The sequence below is a fragment of the Rhinopithecus roxellana genome, chromosome 16 (genome assembly GCF_007565055.1).
Source record: "Rhinopithecus roxellana isolate Shanxi Qingling chromosome 16, ASM756505v1, whole genome shotgun sequence".
In the NCBI taxonomy this organism is placed as follows: domain Eukaryota; kingdom Metazoa; phylum Chordata; class Mammalia; order Primates; family Cercopithecidae; genus Rhinopithecus; species Rhinopithecus roxellana.
In genome coordinates this window covers 17,203,848-17,227,987 of record NC_044564.1, presented here as the reverse complement: position 1 = coordinate 17,227,987, position 24,140 = coordinate 17,203,848, and the positions used below count along the sequence as shown (strand labels likewise).

Here is a 24,140-nt window from a genome sequence, read left to right as displayed (position 1 = left end):
GATCGGTCCAGGATTGCTCTGAGTCTTAAGGGAATCAGATGTCCGGGGAGGAGGTGGAGACCAGTGAGTCAGGGCCTCACGCTCCTGCCTGATGCTTAGCACATGGTGGTTGGAATCTTGGAGAACTGATGAAGACAGCTAGGAACACAGGTCTGATTCTGTGCAGGGCTGGGAGGAAAAGTGACTTTGGCGGAGTGGTTCATGATTATCTCCTGGTCACCTCAGAAGTCCAGGGAGCCTTAGGGCATATTGTATGGATCACTAGGAACAGCTGGGTGGCAGAGCCAGCAATGGCAGTGACCCCCGGCCCCTTGCACTCTACAGAGAATACGCTCCTACCCTTCCATGAAGGTGGCACAAGAAGGCTTAGAGGAGGCCTTACGGGAACAGGAGTGTGAAGGGCGCTCATTTAGTCATTACTTACTGACCTACCATGTGCCTGGTGCCATCCTTGGGACAGGGGAAGCAGCAGTGAGCAAAACAGAGGCCCTTCCTCCAGGACCTCCACACTCTGGGAGACAGGAACCTAAGACCCAAGCCTAGAAGAGGAAACCTGCAATATGTAGGGGGTGCCCTTGGGATGGGCTGGGATGGAGGGTAAGGGTAGAGAGGACAGAGGCAGCCCCATAACTTGAGTCTAGTCATTCGAGGCGCCAGGCCCTGGGGATGGGAATCTGTTCCTCCTCGGGTGAATCAACCACCACCCAGGCATGAGTCAGCCAGGAGTGGCTCAGGCATGCCTAAGCCACCTGCTGGTCCCCCTCCCTGGATGTCCCAACCAGGGTGTCCCAGCCAGGTTTAAGATCTAAGGAAGCCAGGCTTGGTGGCTCACGCCTGTAATCCCAGGTACTCAGGAGGCTGAGGCAGGAGGATCATTTGAGCCCAGGAAACATAGTGAAACTCCTTACCTCAAAAAAAAAAAAAAAAAGACCTGGGGAAATATCCTGATCCATGGTCCTGGGGTGGAGAACAGGGTAGGGGACTGGGTCAGGGCTTTTGCGTGCCCATCTTCCTGCTGGACCATCTGCCTCAGAGGGGAACTCAAGGTGCCTCTCAGTAGTTACTTCTGGGGGTCTAGTCCCTGCCCCCATTCAGCATGGGTGTCCACTGTGCCAGGTCCTATAGCAACTCCATGAGACAGGGATAGAACCGCAACTGAGGCCTAGGAAGGTCAAGTGTCCAGTAGGTGCCAGAGCCTGGCCTTGAGCCCCAGTCTCTGCTTCCCGATGCCTTGTGGGCAAGCCTGCTGGGAGACTGGTGGGTGCAGGAAGGGAAGTCCCCTGAGCAGAGCCAGCCCCGAAGCTCTGTGTTTGCTGTGGGCATGGATCCTGGGGGAAGCTGCTACCATAGCCCAGCCTGACACCCGCTGTGTCTTCTTGCTTTGAACTGCTGGAGTCTTGGGCCCAACCCTGGCATGGGAGCCCAGCTTGCAGCTCTGGGGTCAGACAGCCGTGGCTTTAGGTCACAGCCATCTCCCGGCCAGTAGACCCTGGGCAGATGACTTCCCTGTTCTGGGCCTCAATTTCCTTGGCTGTGATGGGGTAATGGGCTGACAGCACCCATCTCCTAGGGCTGGGTGTGGATTCTTGAGGTCAGGGAGAGTGCTTGGCTCGGTGCCTGACGTGCAGCAAGTGTTCAGGAGATGGAGGGCTCATCTTTGGAACTTCTGCAGGGCCTGCCTGCTGCAGGACGTTTTCCCACTTCTCCCTCCTAACTTGGGACCTCCTAACTTGGTCCCCAACACCAGCAGGTCTTGATGGATTTGGCTCAGAGCCACACCCCACTGGCCCCACACTTTGACCCAGTGACCATCCCTCCCTTGGCATAAACCTGGTCTCAAAGCGTCTTCCCTGGGATTGAGACTCGAGGTGAAGGGTCAGCCCACACAGCACAGGGTCCACAGTCGCTAGTGTGACTGATGCCCATGCCACTATCTCCGGAGAATGGCTGCACTGCCTTGGCAGATTTCCCAGGGATTCTGCAAGATCAGGAAGTGGGGGTGGGTTCCTGAAGGGGGGCCTGGGAGTACAGACCACCCCTCACCTCCCATGTGACCTGCAGTGAGTGCCTGGACTCCCTGAGTGTCTGTTTCCTGATCTGTGAAGTAGAAGCAGGAAGATGATGCTTGAGAATCACTCGGCACGCAGGAGGGTGCCTGGGAAACAGGAGCCAGGCTGAGCCATACTGGGTGCCAGGGGCATCTTTGCCCAGTTGCGTGGGATTCTTGGTTAAAGCCAGTAGTTTACTTTAGGTCCCTTCAGTGGCCTGCTCGCCTCTTGGGCTGTGAGAGCAAGAGGGTGATCATTCGTATCACTGGAGAATGGCATCCACGGGACATTTGCCTGGGCAGTAGCTCAGGCCATCCGCACAACCTGACTCTGGGTACAGAGGACAGAGTAGGGCTGCCACTTGCCTGTGCTTGTAAAATAGGGACGCCCACACCTGCCTGCATGGGTTTTTTTTTTTTTTTTTGAGATAGGGTTTGCTATGTTGCCCAGGCTGGTCTTGAACTCCCGGGCTCAAGCAGTCCTCCAGTCCCAGCCTCTTTAGTAGCTGAGATTACAGGTACACACCACCATGCCCAACTTGTGTGGGCTTTTTTGAAGATCGGTCTCAAGGTTGTTGCTTGACTGATGAGCAGCAGGATTCAGATCTAGATGTGTCTGACTCTAGAATCCTTTCACCTAACCTTGACGCTTTCCCAGCAAGCCTGAATGACCTGGCTTCCCTCAACCCTGCGCCCATGCCCTGCCCCTTTTCCATCTTGGCGTTTCTGAAGCCCCACTGGGCTGTCCACTCTGTGCTTCTTTGGGTCACTTGTGATGCCAGCCTCCCTCCTGGCCCACCCGCCAATCCCAGGCCACCACTAATAGGGGTGTCTTTGGCAGTGGAACAAAGAGTGTTTTGGGGCTGCCGAGTGGCTGCTCTGAGTGCTCCAGTGTCGGCCAGAGTGGCTTGGCTTCCAGAAACTTCTTGCTGCCTCCTTGCAGGAGGAGGTGCTGGCCATGCCAGGACTGCGAGCTGCTCCCCCTGAAGCCCTGGCAGGAGCCAGACGCTGCTGTGCTGCCACGCTGGCTCTTCAACCCCTGGACAGATGCCTTGGCTGGTCCCCGGGGCAGGCTCCTCCCAGGCGGCTGTATTCTCTTCTCTTCGGGGAAACACAAGGCAGATGTTGTCGATTTAAATTGTTTCCTTATTAGACTCTCTCTCTCCCTGGCCTGGGCTTGGTTTCATCAGCCGGGAACTCTGATTGCATCACTTTGCCGCTCACTCCTCTAGGAACCAGGCCAAGGCCTGGGAGAGCAAGCAGGGTGGGAGTGAGCGTGGCTGAGGGAGGGGCAGGTGAGGGACTTAAGTGATGGGGCCCTGCTCTGGGGGACCAGCACTGTCAGGAACCCAGGAGCACAGCTGGAACCTGGAGTTCCACATGGCTGTCACAGCGCTACTGTCTCTTAGCTGGGTGCCCAGCTCCCTGCATCAGAATCACCTGGGAGCTTGTTTAAAATGCCCTTTTAAGGCCTGCAGCAGTAGCATTCAGCCAGAGTTGATTTGGCGATCCCTGGAGACATTTTTGGTTGTCACACCTGGGGCTGTGCTACTGGCAGGGTGCTGCTAAACATCCCACAGTGCACAGGACAGCCCCTCACTAAGAGAAACCCTGTCCTGCAGAGTCCATGGTTCTGACAGGGCTCACTGGGGATCTTCATTTGTCATGAGCTGGTGGAATGTTTTTTCGTTTTTGTTTTTTTCTTTTCTTTTTTTTTTTTTTTTTTTTGAGACGGAGTCTTGCTCTGTTACCCAGGCTGGAGTGGGATGGCACGATCTCGGCTCACTGCAACCTCCACCTCCCGGGTTCAAGCGATTCTCCTGCCTCAGCCTCACGAGTAGCTGGGATTACAGGCACGTGCCACCATGCCCAGCTAATTTTCACATTTTTAGTGGAGGCAGGGTTTCATCGTGTTGTCCAGGCTGGTCCCGAACTCCCGACCTCAGGTGATCCACCCTCCGCGGCCTCCCAAAGTGCTGGGATTACAGGCATGAGCCACCGCGCCTGGCTGCCAGTGGATATTTTTATGTGAGAACCCCTGTCCTGCTGGACCTCACCCCTCTCTCTTTGCTTGTGAGTTTGAGCACCTGCCCCCGCCCGGGCTTCATGCTGGGCATGCAGTGGAGGTGAGATGTGGGTCTCTGGATACTGCAACTGGGAAGACGAAGTGTTGAGAGTGGGCATGGGGTCAGGCTGGAGCCCTGTCACAGAGACTGGACTGCTCCACTGATACCCGGATTCCCTTTTCCTGACTTTCTGCTCCTGTGAGGGTTGCCAGCCAGGCATGTACTTTTGCTCCAACTCTGAGGAGAGCCCCTGATGGACCCATTTGACCCCTGTCTGTAGGGATCCTGTGAGCCTGGCAGCCTGAGGCCAGGAGGTGATTCCCACAGCCCTACGGCACCTGGCCCCGCATCACCCTGGTGATGGAGACCTGGGGTTGTCAAGGCTCTGGGATCTTGTTGCACCTACTGGGCAGTAATGCTGGATCAGGCTGGACCTAGGTGCTGGGGATGTGGCAGCGAAATGACCTTGGGACCACAGAGGCAGAATTCTGTGCATCCTCCCTCTATTGAGCAGTGGAGAGAGGTGCTGTGGGACTACAGAGTCACCCCAACAGCCCCGTGTGAAGGGCAGGTAGTCCTTTTACAGATGAGGAAGTTGAGGCTCATTGAGATGGGGCTCCCCAAGTCACTTGGTGGCCTCTCCTCCTCACCAGCCTCATCTACCCCCTGACTTTTCAGGGAGGCTCTTCCTGGGAGCCACCTCCCTCCTTCTGGGTCTTCCCTGTGCTGTTCCCACTGCTTGGGACCTCCTTCCCCCCAGGTCTTCACTCAGCTGACCTCTGCCTGAGGTCCCGGTTCTGATGTCACTGTCCAGGGAGCCTTCTCGGCCTCCTGCCCCCAGCCTGCTCTGTTCACAGCCCTCGTAGCTCCTTCTCCTTCCTGGGAGACTGGCGGTGACTGCAGTCACTCCTGTGTAATGACCGTGTCCCCCTCTCAACCAGGGGCTCCTCCAGGAGGTTGCTCGCATTGTGTCCTGTACCCTAAGCCGGCACCATAGTCAGTCCTCATGGATGCATTGTAGAGGTCCCAGTCCAATTTGGGATACGGGTCCCTGTGTCTCCCCATACCACCCAGCATGCTTCCTGGGATGGGTCAGAGGATGGTCAACTCACTGGGCAGCCTTCCCAGGGCCGGAAGAGCTCCTGGAGAATTCTGCTGGGCCAAGGACACCAGCCTGGTGGGGTGTTCTACTGTTTCCAGACAGCCCAGAAATAGCCAAATTCCGCTGCTGGGATGGCCACAGTGGCTGTGGTGGGTGCAGGGCTTGTCCCGCCTTGCTGAGATTTACATGTCTAATTGTATATCTTAAAGCTAAAAATGAAACCCAGTCTCTGTAATTACCTGTTCCTGGCAGCGGGTAGCTGGGGAAGCACACCCTGCAACCCCAGGCCCAGGAGGGCCGTTCATCTCTGTCTCTTCCCAGGCGGGCAAGCCAGCCCTGCCAGCAGGTCCCATGTACTGCTTGGGGTGACTCCACTTGGTACCTTGGGAGGACCCAGGCCTTGAACCAGGTAGCTGATGTTCAGATCCCTTTTGTTTCTAAGCAGCTTTCCTAACCCATACCCTTTTCTCATTTTCAATTTAAATTTCAATTGTGGAAACAACTCTTGGACAGAAACGAAGAAAGTGTCTCTGATAACCCTTCCACCGCACCTTGGGTTAGACCTGCTCTGAGCTCCCCTCCTGCCTTCTGGCCATTATCCCCTCACACCAGTGTGAATAAGCCTCTTGACCAGGGAGCCTGAAGTCCAGGATTCTGGGTTAAAACAATCTCTTTCTCTGGACCTTGGTTCTATCATTTTTTTTTTTTTTTTTTTTTGAGACGGAGTCTCGCTCTGTCGCCCAGGCTGGAGTGCAGTGGCCGGATCTCAGCTCACTGCAAGCTCCGCCTCCTGGGTTTACGCCATTCTCCTGCCTCAGCCTCCCGAGTAGCTGGGACTACAGGCGCCCGCCACCTCGCCCGGCTAATTTTTTGTATTTTTTAGTAGAGACGGGGTTTCACTGTGTTAGCCAGGATGGTCTCGATCTCCTGACCTCGTGATCCGCCCGTCTCGGCCTCCCAAAGTGCTGGGATTACAGGCTTGAGCCACCGCGCCCGGCCGGTTCTATCATTTTAAAACTTCAGTTCTCCAGCCCAGATCTGGGCCACATTAGGGTAAGTGGGTGGTGGTGGGCAGTAAGGAGGTTCCGTGGTCCTATGATTTCGTTTTTCTTTTTTAATCGAGGTGGGATCTTGTTATGTTGCCCAGGCTGGTCTCCAACCCCCATCCTCAAGTGAGTCTCCTGTCTTAGCCTCCCAGAGTGCTGGGATTACAGGCATGAGTCACCGCGCCTGGCCTGTTTTCTTAATAAACATCTTATTTATAATTTTTCTTCATAGCTGCTCGTTTTAGCTTTTTTACACTTTCTGCTTTCTGAGACAGGCAGCTGTTGTGCGTCTAGTCACTGCAGACGTGTATTGGGTACTGGCGTGCACAGCACCCAGCAGCCCAGGCCTGCCCTCTTAGCACTTGCAGACCATGGAGGTCACAGCCAGCTCTGGTGGCACTCAGCTCTCAGGACCCTGGGCCCTCCCCCAAGGGTCTCATAGTGCTGGGGTGAGGTCGTTCTGCAGAGTGGCATTTCCACCCCGGGCCACAGTGCAGTCCCCAGGACTGCCAGGGAGTGGGTTCCTTTCAGTCAGGTGTGCTTTAAGAAACGCTCACAACGGATACTTCCTGTTCAAAACGAAGAAAAAAGGGACACCCATGCCCCCCATCCTCATCCTTTCTGTTCTTCCTTACTCACCCGAATCTCCAGATACTCCAGTGGCCAGAGATGGCCTTTATTTGCAATTTGATGTGGGCACCTCCTGTTTTCTCTGTGCTTGTGGGCATTTACATATGTCACTTTAAAAAATTAAATAAAAATGGGGTCCTGTAGATCCTCTTCTGCATGTTCCCTTCCTGCAGGTCTGATGGGGCCATCCCTCTCTGCTGGGGAGCACAGCTTGCCCTCCCTCCCCTCCTTCCCTTCTGGCGTTGCCTGCTGGGTACCATCGAAGCAGTCCTCATTACTTCCCGACTTCTGCTGCTGTGACCAGTTGCATACACGTGGACACCGCGGGGACTGCCCCTCCATACAGCCCCTGTGTAAGCTTGGGACCAGGGCTGCCTCTCCAGTCTCCCTGGCCCACACCCACCCCGGCACCCTCCACCCCAGCCACACTGGCCCCCAGCTCCTCCTTAAATGCGACAGACACATTCCTACCCCAGGGTCTTAGCACTTGCTGTTTCTCGTGCCAGGATTGCTCTTCCCCCAGGTATCTGTGGTATCTGTGGCCACTCGCTTCAGTCTTTGCTTAGATGTCACCTTCCCATGAAGACCTCCTCTGGCCCTCATTCCCTGGTGCCCCCATTGCCAGGGGTACTGTCTGCCTCCCTGGTTGGTTCCTTTTTTTCTGTTGCACCACAGGCTAGCTGGCACGCATTTGCCTGGTTTTGTCTGTCTCCCACCCACTGCCAGAGTATAAGCCCCTTGAAGGCAGGGATTTCTGTCTTCTCTGTTTATTGCTTGTGTTCCTAGAGCCTTCAGCAGTGCTGGCACCTGGTGGGGACTTAAAAGGTTTCTGAATGGATCAAGGCTCTGAGATGTCCTCAATCCTGACCTGGCCAGCTCCCAACCTGGGGCTCATGGCTGCCTGCCTGCATCCTCATTCCTGCCTGTCATCACGAGCATCCTTCACCCCACCCTGGCCTGATCCTGCATTCATCTCCCCCCATAATCCCTGCCCCATGCATGGGACTTCATGCCACCTGCCTGGGGGTGCCCAGCTGCTTCCCACCAGAGGGGCCCCGGGGCTGAGGGGGAGGCAGTGTGGGCTCTGAGTCAGCTGCACAGCTGTGTCCCGGCTGTGACACAGGGTCTGGACACAGATGGGGCTGGGGTCAAGACTAGCTCTGCTGTGACTTCGGGTGAGTTACGCAGTATTTCTGAGCCTCACTGTCCTCATCTGTAAAGTGGGCTGTGGTAGCGGTCACCTTTCAGTGTTGAAGAGTTCTTAGCGGCACACAGTAGGCCCTCAGGAGGTGGCCGCAGCTGCTGTGTTTTTTTTACCCTTGCTGTGACCTCTGGCCGTGGGCCAGGGTGAGGCTGCTTGCCTCTTCCCGTGGGAGTGGTGACTTCTAATAGGTGATTGTTCAGAGCCCTGTAGAAAAAGGAGGGAGGCCCAGTGCTAACCCTGTGAGCTCTTCCTGTGGAGGTGGGGAATGTGCCTGTTACCTGAGCTAGGAGGGCTCCACGTGGCTTTCTCTGGCTTGGCCCTGGAACTGCAAATGGGCCTTAGGCTTCCTGGCTGGCGTTCCCACAGCAAACTCTCGAAAGGGAGAAAGCCCACAATTCACTGTGAGCTTTTGTTCCCAGACACTAATCCCAATTCCACTGGGTGTTTCAACACGCCCAGAGCACCGAGCTGCCTCCCCAGGCCTCCAGCAGCTGCTTCCAACCCCAGGTGAAGTGCGGGGACCCATGGCCACTCCCCGCCTTCCCGCTTTCAAGCTTGGGCCTCCTCTGGCTGCCTGGGAAGTGTCTCTGCTCTCTTTGCCTTTCCACTCCCCTCCTCTGTGGCTGTTCTCAGCCTCTGCCTAAGCCACAGTCCACGGGGGCAAGACAGAGCCACTGTCAGAATCAGATGCAGTCTTCTCACACCCTTGAGGTCTGGCAGGACCTGCCCCTGCTCCTTCACCCATCTCATCCCCTCTGATCTCCTCCCAGCTCCTCTTCAGCCACCGTCCTCTGCAGTCGTTTTCCACCTGCCAACTGTGTTTCTGCATCAGGGCCTCTGCACTTGCTGCTGCCTCACCTGAAGGACTCTTCCCCCATCTTTGCTCAGGCCCCACTTCAGTCCAAGCCCTGCTCAGATGTCACTGCCCTAAGGGCCATCCCTAACCCCCCACCTGAAGTAGCCACACCTCATCTCTACCTGAACTCCCCACTCGCCTTCCCTGTGGTGTTCTCCATTTTTATATTTATCTGACCTACCACGTATTTAACAGCTTTATTGAGATATAATTCACATACCACACAATACACCCATTTAAAGTGTATGGTTCAGTGGTTTTTTTTTTTTTTTTTTTTTTTGAGATGGAGTCTTGCGCTGCCGCCCAGGCTGGAGTGCAGTGGCCGGATCTCAGCTCACTGCAAGCTCCGCCTCCCGGGTTCACGCCATTCTCCTGTCTCAGCCTCCCGGGTAGCTGGGACTACAGGCGCCCGCCTCGTCGCCCGGCTAGTTTTTTGTATTTTTTAGTAGAGACGGGGTTTCACCGTATTAGCCAGGATGGTCTCGAACTCCTGACCTCATGATCCGCCCATCTCGGCCTCCCAAGGTTCAGTGGTTTTTAGTATATCCACAGTTGCACAACCATCATCACAACCAATTTTACAACATTTTCATCACCTCAGAAAGAAATCCCATACCCATTAGCAGTTACTCCTTTTCCCCTCAAGTCCCCTGTGTTAGTCTGTTCTCACACTGCTATAAAGAAATACCCAAGACTGGGTGATTTACGAAGGAAAGAAGTTTAGTTGACTCACAGTTCCACATGGGTGCCGAAACTTACAATCATGGCGGAAGGTGAAGGGGAAGCAGGGACTTTCTTGACATGACGGCAGGAGACAGAAGCAGCAGCAAAGGGGAAAGAGCCCCTTATAAAACCATCAGATCTCATGAGAACTCACTCACTATCATGATAACAGCATGGGGGAAACCACCCCCATGATCCAGTCACCTCCCACCAGGTCCTTCCCTTGACACGTGGGGATTACAATTTGAGATGAGATTTGAGTAAGGACACAGAGCCAGACCATGTCATCCCCCATCCATGGCAGCCACCAATCTAGTTCCTGTCACTATGGATTTGCCTGTTCTGGACATTTCATATAAATGAAATCATAAACTCTATAGTTCTTTCTGGCTGGCTGCTTTGATTTAGCTTCATGTTTTCAAGGTTAATCCCAGTTAGCATATATAAGTGTATCATTTCTCTTTATTGCTGAATGATACACCATTGTATGCATAGAACACATTTTATTTGTCCATTTACCAGCTGATGGACATTTGGGTTGCTTTCACCTTTTGGTTATGAATAATTCTGTGATGTACATTTGTGTACAAGTTTTTGTGTGGACACATTTCATTTCTCCAGAATATATACCTAGGGGTGGAATTGCTGGGTCGTATCATAACTCTATGGTTCACCTTTGGAGGAACTGCCATACTGTTTTCCAAAGGGGCTGCACCATTTTACATTCCTACCAGCAGTGTATGAGGGTTCCAGTTTCTCCACGTCTTCCCCTTTGATTCTAGCCATCCTAGTGGGTGTGAAGTAGTATCTCATTTTAGTTTTGATTTTCATTTCCCTGATAGCTAATGATGTTAAGCATCTTCCTGTGTGCTTGTTGACCACTTGTGTATGTTCTTTGGAGAAATGTCTACTTGGATCCTTTCCCCATTTTTAATTGGATTATTTGTCTTTTTATTGAGTTGTGGGTGCTCTTTATATATTCTGGATACAAGTCCCTCAAATATCTGATTTGCAAGTATTTTTTCTTATTTTGTGGTTTTTCTTTTCTTTTCTTTTCTTTTTGACGGAGTTTCGCTCTTTTTGCCCAGGCTGGAGTGCAATGGCATGATCTCGGCTCACTGCAACCTCCACCTCCTGGGTTCAAGTGATTCTCCTGCCTCAGCCTCCCGAGTAGCTGGGATTACAGGCATGCGCCACCATGCCTGGCTAATTTTGTATTTTTAGTAGAGACGGGGTTTCTCCATGTTGGTCAGGCTGGTCTTGAACTCCCAGCCTCAAGTGATCTACCCACCTTGGCCTCCCAAAGTGCTGGGATTACAGGCGTGAGCCACCGTGCCCGGCCGTCTTTTTTTTTAAGATAGGGTTTCACTGTTTCACCCAGGCTGGGGTGCAGTTGTGCAATCACAGCTCACTGTAACCTCAAACTCCTAGGCTCAGGCCATCCTCTTGCTTCAGCCTCCCAGGTAGCTGGGACTACAGGCATGCACCACCACTCATGGCTAATTTTAAAATTTTCTGCAGAGATGGGGTCTTGTTGTGTTGCCCAGGCTGGTCTCAAACTCCTGGCCTCAAGTGATCCTCTCACCTTGGCCTCCGAAAGTGCTGGGATTACAGGTGTTAACCACTGTGCCCAACTGAAAGTTTTTAATTTTGATGACATTCAATATATCTGTGTTTTTCTTTTATCACATGTACTTTTGGTATTATATCCAGGAAATAGTTGCCTAATCCAAGGTCATGAAGATTTTACCTATATGCTTTTTTTTTCAATATTTTATAGTTTAGCTCTTACACTTAGATCTTTGATCCATTTTCAGTTAATTTTTGTATATCGCATGAGATAGATAGCCCCCCGCACCACCTCCCTCACACACACACTTCATTCTCTTGCATGTTGATATCCAGTGTCCCAGTAATATTCATTGAGAAGACTATTCTTTTTCCCACTGAATTATTTTGGCACTGTTGTCAAAAATCAATTGACCATAAAAGTGAAGGTTTCTTTCTTTTTTCTGAGACAGAGTCTCCCTCTGTCGCCCAGGCTGGAGTGCAGTAGCGCCCTCTTGGCTCACTGCTACCTCTGCCTCCTGGGTTCCAGTGAGTCTTGTGCCTCAGCCTCCCAAGTAGCTGGGGTTACAGGCACACGCCATCATGCCTAGCTAATTTTTGTATTTTTAGTAGAGATGGGGTTTCGCCGTGTTGGCCAGGCTGGTCTCTAAGGTTTATTTCTAAACTTTTGTAAACTGAATAATCTCAGTTGTATTCCATTTGTCTATCCTCATGCTAGGACCACCTGTTCTTGGTTATTGTAACTTTGTAGATAATTTGAAATCAAAAGTGTGAATTTTAAAATTATGTTTTACTTTTTAAAGACTGTGTTGACTATTCTGGTCCCTTAGATTTCCATGTAAAGTTTAGGATCAGCTTGTCAAAGTTCTGCCAAGAAGCCAGTGTGGGGCTTTGATAAGGATCGTGATGAATTTTAGAACTATTTGGGAGTATCATCTTGACAACATGTCTTCCAATCCATGAACATGGGATGTCTTTCCATTTATTTAGATCTTTAATTTCTTTCAGCAATGTTTTGTAGTTTTTCAGAGTATGTATTTTGTACTTTATTAAATTTATTCCTATGTAATTTTTTCTTTTTGATGCTATTGTACATAGAATTGCTTTCTTTGTTTCATTGTAAATGTTTGCCAATATATAGAAATAATTGATTTTTATATATTGATCTTGTATCCTGCAGCTTTTCCGAACTCATGCATTATTTATTTATTTATTTATTTATTTTTGTTGTTTGTTTGTTTGTTTTGAGACAGGGTCTCACTCTGTTGCCCAGGCTGGAGTACAGTGGTTCGATCTCGGCTCACTGCAACTTCTGCCTCCTGGGTTGAAGAGATTCTCTCATCTCAGCCTCCCGAGTAGCTGGAATTATAGCTACCTGACCTCAAGTGATCCGTGCCCACCTCTGCCTCCCAAAGTGCTAGGATTACAGGCATAAGCCACCACACCTGTAATCACATATTAGGCCAAGCATCATGGCCCATGCCTGTAATCCAGCACTTTGGGACGTGATGGCAGGCAGATCACTTGAGGCCAGGAGTTCAAGACCAGCCTGGCCAACATGGCAAAACCTCATCTTTACTAAAAACACAAAAAATTAGCCAGGTGTTGTGGTACACGCCTATAATCCCAGCTACTCAGGAGGCTGAGGCACGAGAATCACTTGAACCCAGCAGGTGGAGGTTTCAGTGAGCCAAGATCACACCACTGTACTCCAGCCTGGGCGACAGAGTGAGACTCTGTCTCAAAATATAATAATAATAATAATGGCTGGGTGTGGTGGCTCATGCCTGTAATGCCAGCACTTTGGGAGGCCGAGGGGGGCAGATCACCTGAGGTCAGGAGTTCAAGACCAGCCCAACCAACATGGTGAAACCCCCTCTACCAAAAATAGAAAAGTTAGTCAAGCATGGTAGCATGCACCTGTAATCCCAGCTACTTGGGAGGCTGAGGCAGGAGAATTACTTGAACCCGGGAGGCAGAGGTTGCAGTGAGCTGAGATTAGGCCCTTGCACTCCAGCCTGGGCAATGAAAGCGAAACTACATCTCAAAAAAATAAATAAAATAGTTTTTTAGTGGATTCCTTAAGGGTTTTCTGTATAAAAGATCAAGTCATCTGTTAATATAGTTTAGTTCTTCCTTTCCACTACTAGGTATTTTTCATGTTTATTTGTTCTTCTTCTTTCTTCTCCCACTAGAATGTAAGCTGGTTACTGCTGTGTTCCCAGTGCCTAGAACATGGCCTGGCACACACTGATGCTCAGTTGTTTGATGATGAATGAATGATGAATGAATGAATAAGTGGAGCCAGCATGACTAGGCTCAAGTGATGCCCCCAGCCCAGGGCCCCCACTCCTGTGGCACCTACCTATAGGGCTTAGATCTGTCCCTTCCTCCCCTGTCTTCACCCCTGACCTTTTCTGCTTGTCCCCAGTCTTGGTTGCCGAGGGTTGTTGGAGCTCACCCTCCTAACAGGCTAGGTGCATTCTGGTTCTCTTGGTCCCTGGTGTCCTCACAGAGCCTTCACCAGGCCAGGCACTTTGCAGGATTCATTTCACTCAGTGCTCCCACAACAGTGGCCACGACAGGGGTGGTGTGCCCCAGTGAGTGTGCAGGTGTGGCCCAGGTCTGCCTGCCCTGTTGGCCCTTGTCACAGCCTTGGTAGGAGCACAGGTCACATCCTCAAAGCCTTGTGGAGCCAAGAAGGGGTTGCCTGGAGGGGGCTCCTCATAGAAGGTGAGGCTTAGGGGCTTTCATTGGCTAGGAAAACGGGACTCCCTCATTCCTGCTGTTCCCTCTCTCTGGAACTGTCTCCTCCACCTGGCTACTTCCCAGGCTCATTCTATCCTGAGCTTGAATGTCACCTTCCCTGACTCACCCCTTCCCCCGCCCTCTCCTGGTGACACTGAGTCATCACTGGGTAAATACAGTCTGCAGTGGCTCATCCCAGCACCTGCTTGGCACTCAGAGACCTGGGTGGTGCCTCAGGGGCACAGCAGGGTACTGCAGGCCCCACAACGCCACAGGTTCTCCTTGCCAGGCTTTCCCGGGCTCCTGAGCCAAAGTGGCGACTGAGAGCCCTGACTCTGAAGTCAGATAGTCCTGGGTTTAAATCCTGCTTTGCCAGTCACTGGAGATGTGAGCTCGAGTGGCAGGTAGGGTGGCCTTCTCTTGGAGCTTCAGTGCCCTCAGCAGTAGAAGGGGTGGCATAGAGCCCACCTTGCAAGACTGCCGTGCAAAGCAAACCTGGCGATGCTCAGGGGAGGGTTGACTATGGCCCTCTCCGACCCTCCCTGAGGCCTCAGTCTGGCAGTTAACCCACTCTCCTCGGGTCATTTCCTTAGCTGTCCCCTTGGTGGTTCTGGTTAGGAGGATGAGCTGGAGATAACGTCTCTTAACACTGTCCCCTCCCTTTCCTGGCCACCCCTTCCTGAGCACAGGCTCTGCCAGGCAGGCTCTGTGGAGATGCGGAGCTGCTCGGGGATGCAGAGCTCAGTTCCGCCATGTGCCACTGCCACCCCCAGATCCTGCTGAGGCCCCCGCAGCAGTTGGGAGGGGCTTGGATGAGCTGCTGCCACTGGCTCCCACTCACTCCCAGAGCACAAAGCATCTCTCCAGTAAAGGGGTGCTGAATTTTTCAGCGTGGTCATGCTCTCCAACTCAGGAGGAACGGGGAGGGGGGCTAGAAGACCAGAGCCCTCTGCTTAGTGTTGGTGAAGCTTTCTCCACACCGAGTCCAACTACTTGGGTTAATCCCTGTTCTGCTCTTCCCTGTGGTGGCCTCAGGCGAGGGTCTTAGCCTCTGGGCCCCCGATTTCATTGGGGATTACGCTAATGATGTGGCTGCTCCAGACAGGGGTTGGAAAGGTTTGGCATGACCACCTTTCTCTGGCACTTGGAGCAGGCTCCAGGGCCTGCTGGCTCTTGTGAAGTTCTTTGAACAGTGCCGGGCACATGGGAAGCGCTGTGTGGGTATCAGCTGTTGTTACTACTGCCATTGTTGTTATTAGTGGTGAAGAATTGGGCTCTGGAGTCAGGAGGAAACAGGCTTCAGGCCCAGCTCAGCTATCTACTGGCTGGGAGGTGTGGGGCAGCTTGCCTAGCCTTGGTCTCTTCATCTGTGAAATAGGCTGAGTAGTCCAGCCTAAGACTGTTGTGAGGGTCACGAGGCGGTTGGCAGAGCCTGGCTTTGGAGGAGGTAATGGCAGTGCAGGGAACTGCCCGAGGTCTCAGAGCAAGGTGGTGGGAGCAGCGCTGGGTGCAGAGGGAGGCTCTGCAGGTTGCCAGGCTTCCCGGGGAGGGACAGCTGCCCTAGCTCACCTCACCCCTGCCTTGTGTTTATCTCATTTTTATTACCTTTTTGCTGTTGTTTTTACAACTACACGAGTACATTCTTGTGAAAACACAGCTACTTTGTGACATGGTGAAAGTGAAGCTTCCCACTGCCTCACTCCCAATGGGCAGGGCTCTTGCTGTGTCCCTGGTACCACATGGGGTCCCCTGGCGCGGATGCGCATGCCTGTGCTCACCTGTCACCTCTGGCCTGCAGGGAGGAGGTACAGGAGAACTGCGTGCGTTGGCGAAAGAGATTCACCTTCGTGTGTAAGATGAGTGCTAACCCGGCCACCGGCCTGCTGGACCCCTGTGTCTTCCGCGTGTCTGTGCGCAAGGTGAGGCCAAGGGTGCATGTGGGGCTGCTGGGCTGGGCGGTAGGCCCCTCTCCTCATGAGTCCGCACCCCCAGCTGAAAATGGAGAGAGTTGCTCTGCCCCTTGCCCTCCTCCCCTCAGATCTGGGGGGACTGGGGGAGATGCATGAGGTCCCTGGGATTCCCTAGTCAACTTGCTGCTCGTGTCTCCCTCCTTGTGCAGGAGCTGAAAGGCGGGAAGGCTTATTCCAAGGTAAGAGGGGCTATGTGAAGGGGCAGTGGGATGGAATGTGGGATGGCATGTGGGGTGGCACGGGACAGGCACAAGGGAAACCTCCAGCCCCTTCTCTACCACAAGCAAGAGACACTAAGCCCTACCTGAGATGCGTTACTTTTTAGAAATATCTTTATTGATGGCCTTTGCACTCAATATAAAGGCAGCATACGGTTGTTGGAATACAAATGGTACAGAAGTTCACTGAGCAAAAGGGCCAGTTTCTGTCCCCTTTCCTCTCTCCAGGCCTCTTTCTGGGACCCCATTATTGGGATTGATTAAGACCTTTGCAGACCTTGTAAGAAGGAAAAATGGAAATATGCTATACAAAGAGAGCAGCGAATAAAAATCTATGCATGTGGTTTAGAGAAATGCAAAATGAGCACCCTCTATGTGTACTTAAGTGCATGCAAACAACATGATTTTTTTTTTTCTGGAGACAGAGTCTTGCTCTGTTGCGGAGGCTGGAGTGCAATGGCACAATCTTGGCTCACTGCAACCTCCACCTCCCGGGTTCAAGCAGTTCTCCTCCCTCAGCCTCCCGAGTATGGCTGGGCATGGTGGCTTATGCCTATAATCCTGGCACTTTGGGAGACGGAGGCAAGCGAATTGCCTGAGCTCAGGAGTTCAAGACCAGCCTTAGCAATATGACAAAACCCCATCTCTACTACAGTTGCAAAAAAAATTAACCAGGTGTGGTGGTGCACGCCTGTAATCCCAGCTACTCGGGAGGCTGGAGCACAAGAATCGCTTGCACCAGGAGTGTGGAGGTTGCGGTGAGCCGAGATCGCGCCACTGCACTCCAGCCTGGGTGACAGAGCAATACTCTGCCTCCAGATAAATAAATAAATACATACACAGATTTGCAGCTTGGTTTTTTACTTAATCCATCCTGGGCATCTTTTTGTGTTATCACAAATTTCTATGTGCTTTCTAAGGGCAGCAGTGTCCCGTGGCATGGCTGGCGATGATTGACTCAGCCAGCCCTGCTGCTGGACATGTGCATTGTTACCAGGGTTTCACTGCACCCACAGACAGTTCACCCCTACATAGTATTAATAAGAGCTTTTCTACTGAGTAAAGAGGGAGAAGACAGCTCTGGTTTTGAATAAGCCTGCTCTGCCTTCCATCCCTCTTCTCCATGGTGGACTCTTGGCCTCCTCTTCTCATCTCCTGGGAGGCTTAGCCCAGTGGCAGGAAGGTGGGCTCCATCAGCTGGGAGGGGAAATGCCTTCGCCTCACCTCTCACCCGAGGGAGGTGCTATACAGGGCGCGGCCCTTCCCCCTGACCAGAGCTCAGGAACTCAGCCAGCTGGGCCGTGCACTCTACCCTGGCCTGGGGCGCTGACGTCCCTCTCCAGAAGCAGAGAGCAATATGGCTGGAGCCAGGCTGTAGAGGGTGCCGTCAGAGTGGAAATTTCTCTGATTCACACGGTGAGGACTGCTGCCCAGCCAGGAAAGGAATTACCAGCAAACACCTGGGAGCATCTCGCCTCCACTGGCAAACATTTACCAGGCACCCAGCACATGTCAGGCGCTGCCAGGCCCCTTCCCTTCTGTTCTGTAATTGAACTCCCACTGCAGGCTTTACTCCCATTATACACAGGAGGAAACTGAGGCCCTGAGAAGTAGCTGGGCGTGGTGCTGATCAGGCCTAGTTTCAGTCCTGTCTCTGTTGGGTTAGCTGTTTGGCCCTGGGCAAGCTTCTTCCCCTACCTGAACTTAGTTTTCTCATCTATAAAATGGGGATTAGTCTGAGTCCATGGCAGGGCTAGGATCTGAATCCACTTTCCTGATTCTGGAGTGTGTGCCCTGAGCACTGCAGTAGAGACTTGCAGGCAGCAGGTACTTGACACCCATCCCTCATTGGTTTGGTTGGGTTCAAACATTGGTTCAAACATTTCGTTATCTATCTCTTCTGAGCCTGTTGTATCTGGAGCAGAGCTGGGCAGGAGGTGGAAAGCAGAGGCTCTGGGGCCTCCTAGACCCTTTGCAGAGGGAACCGGAGATGTTCTCCAAGTCCCCAAGCCTGGCACCACCTTGTCTCAACCTCAGTTTCCCCTCCAGGTCTAGCAGACTTGGCCTCCATCCATAGGGCTTTCTTAGCGCATGCCCTCTTTGCACTTACTCCCACTTCCCTCCCCATCCCTCGATCCTCTGCCCAGAGTTCCTGAGGGCCTGTTCAGACCCTGAACTCTGCCCAGCAGCCCCTCACTCTGGCCTCTACCAGGGTGCCTTCCCTGGGGCTCCTGCTTATCCTGCAGTGCCCCTCCCCTGTGGGGGTGTCCCATCACTTCCCACAGGCCTTCCCTCCTCTCCTGCCTGCTGACCCGGCAGCTCCCTACAGCACGGCCTTGTTTCCCGGGGAACAATGCATCTGTGTCACGGACAACAATGTCCTTTCATGTCAGGCGCACTGGCCCCGGTGCACGCCGGGACGTGGCACAAAGGGTGCTTTGTCCAGCTCAGGGATGTGAGCTCCTGGCTTTGCCATGTTGGTGCTGCCGACCGGGGGCCTCTGTCCTTGGGTCCAGTTATGCAACAGTCAGTCGGGGCTGTGGGGTGGGCCCAGGGGCTTTGTCTGTCTCCCTCCCCAACTTTTGCCAAGTTACCCCTTCTGGGCTTTCGCCAGTCAGGAGTCCACACTCTCTCAGCCTCCCACACGCTCCTCTCACCTCCTAGCTGGGCTTCGCTGACTTGAACCTGGCCGAATTTGCGGGCTCGGGCTCCACGGTGCGCTGCTGCCTGCTCGAGGGATATGACACGAAGAACACTCGTCAGGACAACTCCATCCTTAAGGTACTAGGGATCCTGCCGCCTCTGCCACCCTGACCACGGGGTGGGGACAAACCAGGCTGCTCATCAGAACCCCCTGGAGAAGGGTTGTTAAAAATACAGGCCTTACCTGAATAGGTAGATATCGGGAAGGTACAAGTCCAGGAATCAGGAAACCACTATCAGAGGGAGGCCTGGCTCAGCTGCTGGCTTCAGTTTCCCCATCAAGATCAGGGCGGGGCCCTGATTGTCTCCAAGGTTTGGCAGCCACTTGCAGTGGGTCCACATCATGCTGACTGCATGCCCTCTCTTCTCTCATGGTCCCCTGACAGCAGCTCCACGAGCTGTGGTATCTTGGATTAGTCCCAGTTTCAAATGGGAGGAAGTTGAGGCACAGACATTAAGTCATTTACCTGGAGTCACAGACAGAGCTGGCATCTGACCCCCAGCCAGTTGACTTCTTGGCCCAGCTCCTAATCCTGCCCCAAGTGACGGGCGGTAGGTAGCCTGGCCCCTAGTGGATTATCAGCGAAAACGATGGCTGCTGAGGGCTCCGGGGCAGGCATGGGCAGGTTTCCAATGGCCAGGGCAGCCCCACCCCCAGGCAGCTGCCTTGTTGGCCTTTTGGGAACAGAAATGTCTGGGTGTCCATCATCAGCACACCTCTCTTCCTCTGTTTCCACACCTTCCACCGGGCCAGGAAAACAGGCTGTCCAAACAGCACCTCTGCAAGGGGACCCAGGGAGAGCCTATTGTATCTGGAGCAGAGCTGGGCAGGAGGTGGTGAGCAGGGACTCTGGGGCCTCCTAGACCCTTTGCAGAGGGAACTGGAGATGCCAGAAAGGGTCCTGACTGATGGTCTTGGGAGCTGGAGCCTTTCAGCCTCAGTCAGGCTGAAAAGCACAGGCACAGTAGCCCTGTGCACCTCAGGCCAGATCAAGGGAGCCTGGGGGCCAGGTAGCCTTGGGTTCAAGGGCAACTCCCCCATGTCCTGTCTGCAGGGTCTTGGGAGTCACTTCCCCTCTCTGAGTCTTGGTTCCCTCATCAACAGCCTGAGGCTAGTCTGCTTTCATGGCCGAGTGAATAAGCCATAGAAAGCATCAACCTAGTGGTCACCCTTTCATAAGTGGTGGCCCCAGCATCTGTGCCCCTCTTTCCCACCTGCTCATCCTTTGCCTGTCACTCCATCTCAGCCTAGATTTTAGGATCCAAATGTTGCTACATTTGGGCTGTTAAGTTTGCAATGACTTCATGCTTTATTCATCAGACTTTCACCAAACCCTGCCCGCCACCTGCTGTGCCAGCCCCCATGAGCCCTCTTCCTTCTCCTGCCTGCTGGGTTGAGCTCTGTACTCCTTACACAGGGCCGGGGGTGAGTGTGTGACTCCACCCTGGAGAAGCTCACTGTCTAGGCCTGTAGCTGACTGCAGTCCGCTCACTCTGCCAGGCGCAGGGCTGAGCCCAGGCCTCACTTTGCTATGCCCTCCCCTCTGGTCTGCCAGGCAGGCCTTGGTACCATCTCTGTCCTCCACACAGGGAAACTGGGCTCAGAGAGGTTAGGTGACTTTGCCAGAGCCCCCAAGCCAGAAGGGGGCAGAGAGACAGGATTGGAGTCCAAGCCCTTCTGAGGCCAGAGCCGAAAGGCTGCAGGGGGCCTTGCTCCTGGGCGGGCTGTGGGTGGCCAGGGCATGGCTGATTGCTCCCCTTGCCACAGGTCACCATTGGTATGTTCCTGCTCTCTGGAGACCCCTGCTTCAAGACGTGAGTGCTGGCACAGGCCTAGGGGGCGGATGGGAGCCCAGTCCTGGGCACTGGGGATGGAGGAACAGGGACTCTTGGTGTCCTCCGTTTTCGTCTGGTCCTGAAGCGGGGCACCCTAGTCACACCTGTCTGTCTTCCCAAGGCCACCATCTACTGCCAAGTCCATCTCCATCCCAGGCCAGGATTCCTCCCTGCAGCTGACATGTAAGGGTGGCGGGACCAGCAGTGGTGGCAGCAGCACCAACTCCTTGACTGGGTCCCGGGCCCCCAAGACCCGGCCCACCATTCTCAGCTCAGGTACAGTTCCTCATCTGCCCACCCCTTCCCTGCTAGCGGCCCGAGGGCTTTACCTCCATGTCATGCCCAGGTCCCCAGGGAGATGCTGACTGAGGGGAAGGTGATGGTGGGAGGGTGTTTGCATGCTCCTGCTGGGCTAATGAGATCTGAGCACCTTGTGTGTGCTGGCTGTGCTGCTGGGCCCTGAGATCACAGCAGTGCCCTGGACTGAGACTGACGTGGCCTCCCCATCCTCATGGCCCTGCAGTCTAGCAGGAGAAACAGGCCTCAACCAAGTCATAGATAAATGACATGCATGTCTACCTGCAAACAGGATAAGAGCTGGGGAAGACAGGCCCAGAAGGTGGGATCCATCCGGGGCCAGGGAAGGCTTCCCTGAGGATGTGGTGTCTGAGCTGCATTTGGGGGGTGAGGCACAGTATACCTGGCAGAGGAACGTGCTGGGAGCTCTTGCTCTCCCACGTGCTCTATGTCCTTGACTGGCCAGTTTGCCTCTCTCTGTCTCAGTGTTCTCTGGAAAATGGGATTGGTAATAGCAGTTACATCCCAGGTCACTTTGGGGATTAACTATCCACATGTGCACATGTGGGCACCTGCCCCGCACATGGTAAGCACTCAGTGGGCACTCTGGTTTTTGTTTTTGTTTTTGTTTTTGTTTTTGTTTTTTTTTGAGACGGAGTCTCGCTCTGCCGCCCAGGCTGGAGTGCAGTGGCCGGATCTCAGCTCACTGCAAGCTCCCCCTACTGGGTTTTTCGCCATTCTCCTGCCTCAGCCTCCCAAGTAGCTGGGACTACAGGCGCCCGCCACGTCGCCCGGCTAGTTTTTTGTATTTTTAGTAGAGACGGGGTTTCACCATGTTAGCCAGGATGGTCTCGATCTCCTGACCTCGTGATCCGCCCGTCTCGGCCTCCCAAAGTGCTGGGATTACAGGCTTGAGCCACCGCGCCCGGCCTGTTTTTGTTTTTTTAGACAGAGTCTCACTCTGTCACTAGGCTGGAGTGCAGTGGTGCAATCTCGACTCACTGCAACCTCCGCCTCCTGGATTCAAGCATTTCTCCTGCCTCAGCCTCCGGAGTCGCTGGGACTACAGGCGAGCACCACCATGCCCAGTTAATTTTTTTTTTTTTTTTTTTTTGTATTTTGGTAGAGACAGGATTTCACCGTATTAGCCAGGATGGTAGCCAGGATGGTAGCCAGGATGGTAGCCAGGATGGTCTTGCTGTCCTGGTCTCGTGATCTGTCTGCCTCGGCCTCCCAAAATGCTGGGATTACAGGCGTGAGCCACTGTGCCTGGCCGGGCACTCTGTTTTTATTAAATTATCACTGGTACTAATGTTATGAAAAATGTGAAAGAGCCCCAACCCCCTGAGGAGATGGCGTGGCAATTAGGAGGAGGGGGTGCTGCCAGGACAGGAGGCTCTGGCCTGCCCCCAGGTGTTTGCTGGGCCCCCTCAACCCTAAGCAGGGCCCCCAGAGGTATGAGCCTTGGACCGCCCCCAGGTGATGAGTGAACAAGGCATCAGGTGGCAACCCTGATTGTCCCACAGAATCAGAGCACAGGCCTTGTGTGGCCCAGCAGATGCTTGCCGAGTGACTCTGCCTCTGCGAACTGGGAGCGGTGAGGGACCCTCTGACCTCAAGGGTCTGGCCTTCCTTCACTCCCTTTTCCCCTGCAGACCCAGCCAGCTGAGGCCCGGAACAGAAAGCTGGGGGCTTCCCAGCACAATTACTCTCTCCATCCCCTGGATGGGAGTCCCCAGAAGAGAGATGTATCGGGGGATCAGGCCACCCCAGCACAGGTGGTGCCTTCGTGTGAAGTAGAGGAGGCCGCTCCCCCAGGCAGGGTGGGACTTGAGTGCCCACTTGCCTCTGGAGCTGGGCTCCCCCCATATGCAGAGAACCTGTTGGGGACTTGAAAAGCCACATAGTTATGGATGGGCACACAGGCCAGCCTGGGGTATCACAGGCCAGCCTGAGGTGTGTTGGGCAGGAAGGCGGGTGGGTACTCACAGCCCTGGGTAGGTCCCACCTGGTCCTTTATGCCTCCTGCTGGGGAGTGCCAGGAAAATCTGTTTTGAAGTTGGGTTTATGGGTAACTTGGGACAGGACTGTGGGCCTGTCCCTTTGGGCCAGCCTGCTCCCCTTCACCCTGTCCCTTCCATTCCAACTCTGCTGACCCAGGCCCCCTCCAGCCTCGGGGCCTCTGCCAATGCTGTTCTCTGTGCCTGGAAGGCCCTTGCCCTCCTGAGGCCTTAGCTGGCTCCCTCCAGCGATGTGTCCTGGAAGTCTGCCATTAAGGCCATCTCCTTGGAGAAGCCTTCCCTGTCCTCAGACTGGGCTAGACCCCCAGTAAGCACTGCTCCCTCCTCTGCACCTCTCACTGCACTTGTGGGTAGTGGAGGCAGTTTTTGTTCAGCATTCCTCCTCGCTGGCCTGTGGTGGGCACCCCACACAAGGATGCCCTCTGTGGAATCAACGGACCTGGGTTCAGAGGGTGACCTATGGCTCAGGCTGGTTGCTGCTCCTCTGAACCTGTTTTTCAGTCTGTTAAATGGCACCCCGCCATGGGAGGCTCTGTGAGGGCACGCTGTGAAGGGCAATGGTGAGCAGCACTGGGTGACCCCTGTCACCTCACCCCTTGCCGCTTTCTGCCTTCCAGGGCTGCCAGAGGAACCCGACCAGAACCTGTCCAGCCCTGAGGAGGTGTTCCACTCTGGCCACTCCCGCAACTCCAGCTATGCCAGCCAGCAGTCCAAGATCTCTGGTGAGTGGCTGCCTGGCCCTGCCCCTGCGGCCTCCTCCTTCCTCGGGATCCCCCATTATGACGCTCCCCTGCGGCACCCCCAACAGGCTACAGCACAGAGCACTCGCGCTCCTCCAGCCTCTCAGACCTGACACACCGCCGCAACACGTCCACCAGCAGCAGTGCCTCTGGGGGCCTTGGCATGACTGTGGAGGGCCCTGAGGGCAGTGAGCGGGAGCACCGGGCCCCAGAGAAGCCGCCGCGGCCACCCCGGCCCCTGCATCTGTCTGACCGCTCGTTCAGGTGAGGCCTACTGCTTGGTGCCCCCGGGAGAATAGACCCCTCCCAGTAGTGCCTTGAACCTCTGCTGCTTTACCTGTAACACAGGGACCGTAGGGTCCCC

The 24,140-nt window shown here is 54.0% G+C and overlaps 1 protein-coding gene across 1 annotated transcript in view; it reads left to right on the top strand.

The window, feature by feature from the left end:
- FAM102A (family with sequence similarity 102 member A) overlaps positions 1-24,140 on the top strand; it is a 41,550-nt gene that overhangs the window by 12,649 nt on the left and 4,761 nt on the right. Inside the window, exons 2-8 of the mRNA XM_010367814.2 lie at positions 15,790-15,910; positions 16,111-16,140; positions 18,844-18,960; positions 20,651-20,697; positions 20,840-20,994; positions 23,654-23,758; positions 23,845-24,040. Coding sequence (XP_010366116.1) covers positions 15,790-15,910; positions 16,111-16,140; positions 18,844-18,960; positions 20,651-20,697; positions 20,840-20,994; positions 23,654-23,758; positions 23,845-24,040 — 771 coding nt within the window. The remainder of the gene's footprint in view (positions 1-15,789; positions 15,911-16,110; positions 16,141-18,843; positions 18,961-20,650; positions 20,698-20,839; positions 20,995-23,653; positions 23,759-23,844; positions 24,041-24,140) is intronic.